The 10,011-nt window shown below is 40.4% G+C and overlaps 1 protein-coding gene across 2 annotated transcripts in view; it reads right to left on the minus strand.

Annotated features, from left to right (window-relative positions):
* Positions 1-3,680: 3,680 nt before the first annotated feature.
* The window catches only part of GLRB (glycine receptor, beta), a 48,023-nt gene continuing 41,692 nt past the window's right edge, over positions 3,681-10,011 (minus strand). For both annotated transcript variants that reach the window (XM_009578411.1, XM_009578412.1), the window contains one exon: positions 3,681-4,548. In XM_009578411.1, the coding sequence (XP_009576706.1) occupies positions 4,252-4,548 (297 nt within the window). In that variant the 3' untranslated portion in view covers positions 3,681-4,251. The remainder of the gene's footprint in view (positions 4,549-10,011) is intronic.

Genomic DNA, 10,011 nt, shown 5'->3' on the forward strand with positions numbered 1-10,011 from the left:
CTTGACATTGCATATATTCAGGTTGCACTGCCTTGGAGATAAATAATTTACTGTTACCTATTCTATAAATATCCTCAGCACGAGTCATCCAATAACCATAACGGTAAGCTGTTTTAATGGAAGAAGAGCCCAATGGCCTCAGCTGTATTATAACGTCTCTTAATCGATTACCTTAACAGCTGTGACAGACTACTTAAGTAAGTTATTGCCTCTCTTCAGAGTGAAATATTTTCAAACAAAGATTACTTGTAAGTGCATTTCCTTCAAAATGATTATGCAGCCAGATCAATCTCTGTGGGTCATGCTCATTGAAACTACCCCAAAAGGCAGCCGTTACTACTTTCTCTTTGGTGGGTAATAGGGCACTGAAGATGCTCTCTCTTTCCCCACACACTTCCTGTTCCAAGTCCAAATTAATTTGAAGACTTTGAAGAATGATAGCTGCTGGGCAATGCTTCCAAGAGGTCAATCTTCTGCATGCTGTACGCACTTACAGAAATAAACCCCCTTCCGCACTCAAAAGACAGCCTGCTCACATACACCGTCCCAGCTAGAATTAAGATGAGACTGAAAAAAGAGGAGGTGCCAAAACCCGCTGCAGAGCTGCTCCTAGCACGGGGTGTCAAACGTGAGCAGGACCAGCACGAGAAAGCAAGGTGTGGGTTACTCCACACGGTACATTTCACACGCCCTAACAGAGAATTAACGCATAGCAGCTGATCTACTTTTCAAGTCGCATCCTTACTTACTGTATAGCTTAAGTTCGTGGATGCAGTTAAGCAATGGCTTAATTCATCTCCATGGAAAGGGTCTTTTTCAACATGTAAGTTTTAAATGTTATTTTATTTTCATTCCCATATCTCCATGGAAATTCCCGATGCAGTGTTTGAGAGTGTTCTAAAATCCCAAAATAGAAAGATATCTAAAGGGCCGTAACACTTTGAAAGAAAGGAATGAACTGCTTGGATACTATCCCTCGATGCTTAAGAGCCAAGAAAGTACTGAGGTTTATGTTAAGCGTAGAACAAAAATTTGTAACTCTCCTACCAGTAAACAGGAGAACTTAAAGTAAATGTCAGCTGAAACACAGATGGTCTTTCCCTCAGAAACAGATTTTGCTGTCATGCAGTTTGTTCAGACATCATGACTAGTTAATCTGGTTACTAATGTGTGCTTCATGAGCCTCACCTTTGCTACTACTAGAATGTCTTAATTTCTACAATTTTAAATTCATATTGCATGGCAAGTTTCTATGGCTGTCCATTGATTTTATGTCCATTTATTTTTAATTTATTAATATTTTTTCCCTTCGTATTATCACTACCAAGTAACATCCTACACTCCCTGTACAGTTTTATATTTGCACCTCATTCTGGAAATAAGTCAACAGGCAGAATTTTACAACTAGAGGGTGCTGGAGGACCATGATGTGATATGGTATGCAAAACTCTCAATGACCTTTAGTGGAAAGAAGAAAAATAAAATAAATCAATTATTACTGCTCAGTAGGACAAGTTAATATATTCCGATATAATACAAACGCTGCAATATTATCTGGTGTAAGTAAAAAGAAAATTAATACTTTATAGCTGATACTGTTTTATTTTAAATTTTGTTTCAAATTTGCTGTTAAACTTCACTTCTGTCCTTAGTTTTTGTGCTGTAATGAACGAAAGCCCTTTATCGTAACAATACACATTCCTTTTGCTTCCTTTTGTGTGAGTTGGAAAGCAATTACAGTGTATTATTGATTAAATGTTTTATGATAAAACACAAAAGCTGTCAAGTAAGCAGGAAAGCAAGAAGGAACAAAGATTAATTTAACAATAAAATCTATAATTGAGATTATACAGATAGAATGTGGACATTAATTACAGATAAAGCGTTTAATAAGAGTTCTAACAAGAAAATTATCTTCCAAAATTCATATAATTTCCAACACAGGGTAATTATTTTCTCGCCTTCCAGTACCGTAAGAAAAAATACAAGTATGAGAATAAATAATGTCTATAAATATAGCACTCTGATTGCACGTAGAAAAATTACCCCTCCCTTCCTTCCTCTCTTTGAATTATCCTTATTGCTTCTCAGAGTCTCTGACAATTCTGTAAATACCTTCAACAGACAGAAATACTGAAATTTTGAACTGGACCTTAAAGATACGATTTTTTTTCCTCTGGTTCAACACGGTTCAGTAACATTTGGGATTTCCTTTCCGTTTCCTCTGATTGGAAAGAAATCCAAAGGACAAACCGTGGCCTCCTGGTAAATCTCCACGAGGAAGTGGCCAGGACGCTGGCAGGAAGAGTGTTATGAAGAGCAGATCTCTTCAACCCGAACGCGAATCGTTGCGACCAGGGTGTTGATCACACAGTGGCAGTGGTTAGAAAAAGCCCTGGTGCGGGTCTGCCAGATGCCCAGCGAAGCCAGCATGGCATGCTTCGCTCTTTCTACATTCCCACTTTTGACCTTCTGGGTTGTGCAGGCTCGCCGTATGTGGACAACATTCACGTGGTGGGCGATACCCAAGTGATCCAACAGTCCACTTGGGCCTGCGTCGGCTCAGCACACCCTGGATGAGCTAGAAATGTAGCACAAGAAGCGTGACTCTGTCTGTTTCCTCACTATGGAAGGTTTCGGGTCTTTAATTCAGTCCCTTCCTCGCCTGTGAGGCGCCAGTAATCCTTATTTCCTTTTATGAATTGCCAAGTTACCGAGAAATGTCTTATTTTAATATTTTAACTAAGTGTGGTGCCCCAGCTTTACAAGAGGAGACCGTTTCCCTATGGCACTCTCACAAGGGCTGAGGCGCAGTCCCTGCGCGTTCCCGGGGAACACGTGCTGCTCAAATGCCTACACACAAGCAGCTTTCTCTTGGCTGCATTTCACCTCATGACTTGCCCTTAGGAAGGGGTGTACCCTGGCACCCACAGGAGACCGCAGGTCCTCTCCTACGCACCCTGCAGAGATCATGTTTCTGTAGTCTCCATGCCACGGGGTTTCCTCTGGAAAATGGAGAGCGGTCTCCTATCGGAGCAGATTCACGCACAGGACCTTATTCTCCAAAAAGTAGCAGCCAGATCAATGAGTTGGTGAGGGCAGCCATTAATTAACACGTAGGCACAAAGACTCATGGTACATTCAAGAGTCTCAGCCCCTTAGACCTTTAGACACTTCTTCACTTCTACTGGTGGCTAGCCAGTATTAGCTTTGGTCATCTGTGCTACAACAAGCAAATAAAAAAAGCATAACTAGTGGTAAAAATGGGATTTCATCTTGACAACAACTGGTTTGTTTAGACTGAAAGCTTTCAAGGGGGTAAACAAAACAAACCGAGTAAGATGTATCCGATGCAACAACAAAAAAACTGTGACTTACATACTGCAGGCTTGCCAGATGCTACAGAAGATGAGCCAGAGGACAGAGTAATGTAAAAAAAAAAAAAAAAATAACCTGATACTGAACTGTGTCTTGTGATGTTTCTCCAAAACTCACGATACCTTTAGCTAGAAAGTGGCATGTTTGTTTTTAACATATTGTATCTAGTTTGTGCCTAAGGAAACAGCAGTCAAAATTTGGCCCCATGTTTTATTGTCAGCATATTCTCACACACTTAAGTGTGCCTGCTTGATGGATACAATTGTTTTTTTTTCCTAAATAAGCTGATTTTACAAAATTAGTAATTCTCTGATCTTTATTTTTCCACATAGACAAGATCAGCTTATTCAATGCTGCCTGCACTTACAAAGTCTAAATAATATGAATTACAACTTAGCTTTTTCTTCAACAGTGCCATCAAAATTATACAAGAACAAGATGTTTGCTTTTTTTTCCCTCTGGAAGTCAGCAGAAAAGCTGTTAAATACTACATATACTAGAATACTGATTTTAATAATACTCAACGTGCACATCAGTTTCATTGTCAGAAACACTTCAAATCTCTGTATGTTACTAATAACTGAAAAGCGTTATTCAGCTTTATAATGTAGTATGCATTGTCCTTCATATATGTTCCTAAAGCAGGATGTATGCTGTACATTTATATACAACGTTGGTTGGAGCACAGACATTGCAGTGTCATGCTTTCATTCAAATTTCAGATGCCGTATGTTCAGTACAATCACATGGCATCAAAATGCAACATATTGCTTTGCAAATGCAAATAATTTCACACAGTGGCCTTCATGACTGGGAAGGGGCAATGAAATGGGATATATTTTACACATATGAAAAAAATAAATAAAAGATTTATCATAAATATATGGACCAGTATATGACATTGAAGAACAAGAAGCAAAAAGGGAACAGCGCTCTTGCATAAAGATCGATTCTCTTTGCGGCTGATGGAATGACAGGCTTGGGCGGAGGAGGCTTCTTGTTGTTCTTGGCTTGAGATTTCCCGAGCCCATTGTTGACTTCAATGGGCTTCCCATAACAGTCATAATTCGATAATTCAAAATCCCTTGGCAAGCTTCCAACAATGCTGAAATCATTGGATCTCAGATCAGATTTCGAAGTGCAAACTTTTTTGCATCTGGTCTCACCAACCTATGAAATAAAGAATGAGGGGAATCATGATCGACTCACCATATTTCATTAACAAACTTAATGCAGCTGCTAGAGAACACTGCAAACAAACATATAGGAAATTACTTGTTGATAGGGATACATTACATCAGCCTAATTTGCTGAATAGTTGTGTTATGAAGTACTTAAGGATGATCAGTCAATCATATAAACTAATCCAAACATTCATAATTGTGTAATTTTTCATGCACAAGGTGCCTCATGCTATGCAACCTGCTATAGTCAGACTCCTTCATTTTAAGATGATAGAAGGGGAGAGAATATTTCTGTAGAGAGTATTTTTGGAAATTTGTTCCGTGCTGATGAACCTGCAGGACAGATACTATCCAATACTTACATTTTTCTGAGGCCTGGAAGCTACAGTCAGAATTAACCCTAAAATTCAGTGTTTGATGCAACAGTTAAAGTCTATTCTGGTTCTACATAGGAGCCAGCTCAAGATCCTATATCTCATCCTAGGGTGACCACCTTGCATGGCTAGAAGGCACTCTCTTTCTACCTGCAGTCCTTGGAGCCTCTCTAAAGACAGGTAACAAAGATGTGACACTGTTCTCAGCGCTTCCCATCGGTACACTGGAGAACAGTGTAACTGGGAAATCTAAATCCAGCAACTGAATACCTGTTTTTCCTACAGCTCCGTCAGTGCTCTTGGGGATCAAGTGCTACTGCGCAATGGGTAACCCCAGGTGAATGATTCTCTTTTACAGACCAGACAATCATACTGGCACATACAATGAACATTTAAAAGAAAAAAAGTATTTGGTGCCCTTCAAACTTAAGTGTTTTGAGGACAAAAAAGCGCATTCCTACATTTGCTTCCTTGGATTTTATAAAGTTTATATTTCAGGTACAACAAATCTCTAGGAGGACCACCCCCGCACTGTTCAGGGAGCTTGAGGAGACTACTTGCAAGGTACTGAGCTTTGTGACTTGGGTAAATCTCTCCCAAAGTTTTGTTTCAACTGGACTATACAGTAAAGCAGGAAAAAAAAAAAAGAAAAAAGAAAACAGGTTATGAAACTTAACTGCATTATTAATAATGGCATTTGTTCACATATGTAACCTGAGAGTTAGCTGGAAAAAATGCTGCTTCAGAAATCAGGTTTTACACATGGGCAACTGACATTAACGCAAGTTTCACTAGGGCTTCCGGGAGCCACAGGTACACTAAAACTTGGTTCTTCCAAAAGCTACCTATCCCTCCTTCACAGTAGCCTATCCCTCCTCCACAAAGCCTTCAGGCATTTTACTCTCAGCTCTCTCCACCTCTGAGTTTTCTGCAGTCTTAGGCTGATGGCTCAGGATATTTGCATCATCAGATTTTGTAATTAAAATAATAATAGTGAAATACAGTACCAGACTTAAGGATGAATGAAAAGCATTCTGGAGAACATTATTCACTTTTCTATGACAACTGTCAAGGCATCCAGGATGAAAAGAACTGTGGCAGTCAGGAAGAGACCTACACTTCGACTGGGGCTTTTACTTCCACTACTGACAAGGCTGATTCTGGTGGAAGAGAAGCACAGCACTATTCCTTCAGCCAGGAGTGGCAAACCTCCCCAGACTTGTATTTCTCAGGAAAACAGTAAATTTTGAAACCAATGCACTAAAACTGAGGTGCAGTTTACATAACAAAACCAAGATTACAGGTTATAAAAAAGAAAACCAAGATAGGTGTTCCATGATGGTAAGGCAAAACTATATATATACATGTCCTGCTACTGTTTCCCAGTCATCAAAGAGCCGACAGTCTGGGACAGTGTTCAATACTGGAGTAGCAGGGGCAAACTGTCTAGTAAGGTAGTGATTGAGACACATATGAACATGATTATGTGACCCTGGGTGACATGGGGGCTGTCACTCAGTGATCCGAGAGGTTCCTTCCAATCGGATCATACCCAACGATATGGGTAATAAAGATAGAAAGCAGACCCTTGTGCAATGAAGGGGTAACTTGCAGGACTGGGGTGTATGTTACCTGAAGACTCACAGGAATATTACATTTTTTTCCATGGTCAAAACTAGTAAGATTTAGCAAGGCCATTACAAGAAATAGAATCGTGTATGAAATTATAAGCCGCCTTTTGGATTTGCAAATTTGTAGTCCATCCCTCATACTACCAGCGATACATTGTAAAACTCAGTGACACTAATGGTGGCCGAAGCGCTCTCATTTACCACACAGAACATTCCTCTTCCAACTGCAGCACCTAGAGAGCGCTCCCCTAAAGGCTGTTACAGGTCGGTTCTCGTTCACTTGCGGGACAGAGAACTGCGGGAATGGCTTCTAGGTCACCTGTGCCTTGCAAGCAGAGGACTGTTCGCAGCATGTTCACACAGAGCTCTGCTTTGCTTAGTGTCAGCTGTAGTACTGATTTATCAGGGTGACACAATTTCCCTTGTAAGAGCAACCTGGCCCAAATTTTTCTTTAGTTAGTATATGTTACTTTTAAAAATAATTTCTTTCATTTCCCTGGCTTTACAACTCTAACGTGCTTCTATTTTCTACATTCAGTCGCTGCCTAGACATATTTTTAAATTTCTTCTCATACATCTCTCCAATTCTCCAATATTGCTTTTGCTTTAATCTAAATTCACCTCAGTTGACCTACAGCTTTCCCTAAACAAAGTGAGATAATACATATTAAAAGTAGTTTATCCGCTTTTTATTTATCCTGTCTTGGTTTATGCTAGAAGCGTAACGATATTCCTGACACTTACCAAAGGCTACAGGAACCATGTCTGTGGAAAATGATACTGCAGGACTTGATTTTCAAGTACTACACCGAAGACTCGTAACGGAAGTAAAACATTGTTAAATGTTATATCCTTTTGACTTCATCCTGCCACAGAACTTGGCCCTGGAAAATATTTTATATTGTTTGCCTTATCCTGCCTCAGCATCATGACCCGTGGGCCAGACCCAGCTCACAGGATGCTTCCACCAGATCTACGGCTTCTCCCCTGCCGGGGATGGGGAGCAGCTGTTCGAGAAGGGAAGGCTGCTGGAAGAGCGCAGGGCCTCCCCACGTCCCTGATGGGGCCGGGCAGCTGCTCCTCGTCCCTCCAGCGTGGAGGCGGGGGGGCTGAGGAGGGCACGGGAAGGTGACATGCCTTTGGGGGCTTGGCCCAAGACACAGACCTAGGATTTTCTCCCAGGACTGGGCCACCTTGCCTAGGTTTGGTATGTTGGACAGGACACCTGCCTTTTGATGAACAGCTCAGAAATACCTAAAAATGACTCCTAGAAGCCAGAAGGCCCCTTGCGATGATCCTTCCTCACCTTTTACAAAATTCAGGCTGATGGGTGCCCACTGCCAGGCTCAGCACCTGCCGCTGCCCTGGATGCCGTGGCGTCCAGAGCTGCGCAGTGCGTGCCACTGCGGCAGGGCCATACCTGGCTCAGACAGCCTTCGTGTGCGGAGTCAGGGGAATAATGTGATAGGAAAGTGGGGACAGAGAAGAAGAAGAAAGAAGTGCTGCCTGTGCATGCAGACTGGCAGCGCCGGGGAACTAGCTCCCTATCGCTGCCTCTGCTGTTTCTGGCGCTCCTTATCACTCTCCACATTCACTGCCCAAACTACTTATACCAGATTTTCCTTTAAAAATATCCAGAATGAAGAATTTTTTCCATTACCTTGTCACTCACAAACATATGTACCTTATTTCTAACCTGAATTTACTTGGCTTCAATTTTCAGTCACGAGGCATGACTATAGTTAGTCTGATTAACTGCTGGTACTTACAGATGGTAACAAATCTAACCTTGATTTTGCATAATTCAGATGACGTAACCAGGCCGACATATGAAGCCAAGTCAAATGTTCTTCAGAGTTTCTTACCTCCACATCATTACCTCTGTCAACCTAATTGATAATCTTTTAAAAAAATATATTCAGTTTGATTAAAACAATAAACACACAGATCAGCTGTAATTTCACTGACCCATTTAAATTTATTAGCTAACATGGGGCTGAATTATGAATAATATTAATGCTAATCAATATTTATGAATAATAATTAGTAGTCAGCCCCCCCATTAGCTATGCAATATTTTCCACTGATTGATGTCAGGCTTATAATTATTCATGTTATGCCACTTAGCCTTTAAAAGTACTGGCACGATGTTAGCTTCTTGCTGTCTTTTGGAACCCTCCCAGTTTTAAAGGATTTATTGAAAAATCAACATTAATGTTCCACCACACTCATGGACCAGCTCTTTAAAAAATCCTAGATGCAACTTAAGCTGAAATCTCAATCGTAAAATGTCTAACTTTAACAGCTACTGTTTAACATCCTCATTAGCTACTGTCAATGAAAGCTATTTCATCATCTGATTGAATGTATCTGGCTTTTCCCCAAACACAGAGCAGAGTATTTGTTCAACACTTTTGTCGTTTCTGCTAGTTTCTAGCATCTCTAGTAATAATAATAATTATTAGTAATAATCTAGTATTGGATCAATACTTGTTACTGGTTTTTGTATTCTTGCTATACATGCAAAATAACTTCCTATTGCCCGCAATTATGCTAACCATATATCCCTTTTGTTATCCACACCTATTATCTACACCTATTTTCTGGATTTCAGCTTATATTAATTGCTATCTACTCCTCCATTTGGCAGTGAGAAGAAAAGAGGAATGCTTGAAGCTGAGTTAGTTTTCAGTCTTTGGGGAGCTTGTTTTCAATTGTGCTGTTTGTTGGGTTTTTTTTTAAAATTAGGATAGCTTCCCTTCTGGTCTGTAGCTGTTTTGAACATTGTTAGATAGCTCACCAGCATAATTAATATTTTTTGTTTAAATTCTTCCACCCAAATGAGAAAAAAATAGTTTTCAAATTTGCGAAATCCATCCTTTCACAGCACCAAAAATACCAGGACTCAGCTAAATTTGTTTTGTGCAAATACAACAAAGATCCTTTTCAACTGACTGTTCGTTCTGTGATCAAATCCTCTTTATCTGTCAGGATGAAGTGTAATATAAAATGCCATCATCTTGGATTCAAGAATTTTTGAGAGCAGAAATGTATTGTCCATAATTTCTAGCGAAGCTTCAAACATGCTACAGCACTGGCAGCCTCTCAAGCTCAGCATGCGTCCCTCAGGCTGAAGTGCCTCCCTACTGTAATGCAGCATTCTCTGCCCTACGCAGCATCTCTTCTCTGCCATAAAATCATTTCTTCTGCTGCACCCAACCTCTTTTGGCATGCAGATCTGTCACTAGTGCTGCCAGTCGTGTAAGAGTCTTCTACACAAGATGAAAGAGTAGTTCTAACAAACTCTGTCATTAATCTTTCTTCCACTTGTTTTCTGCTCTTCTCTTGCTCTTGCCATAATGATAGATGTAGATCATGAATAAAGTAATGATTGTTTAGCATTGGTGTGTATTCAGACTAAGTATGTTTCTGGTGCGGCTCAGC

The sequence above is a fragment of the Fulmarus glacialis genome, unplaced genomic scaffold, assembly GCF_000690835.1.
Source record: "Fulmarus glacialis isolate BGI_N327 unplaced genomic scaffold, ASM69083v1 scaffold25885, whole genome shotgun sequence".
In the NCBI taxonomy this organism is placed as follows: domain Eukaryota; kingdom Metazoa; phylum Chordata; class Aves; order Procellariiformes; family Procellariidae; genus Fulmarus; species Fulmarus glacialis.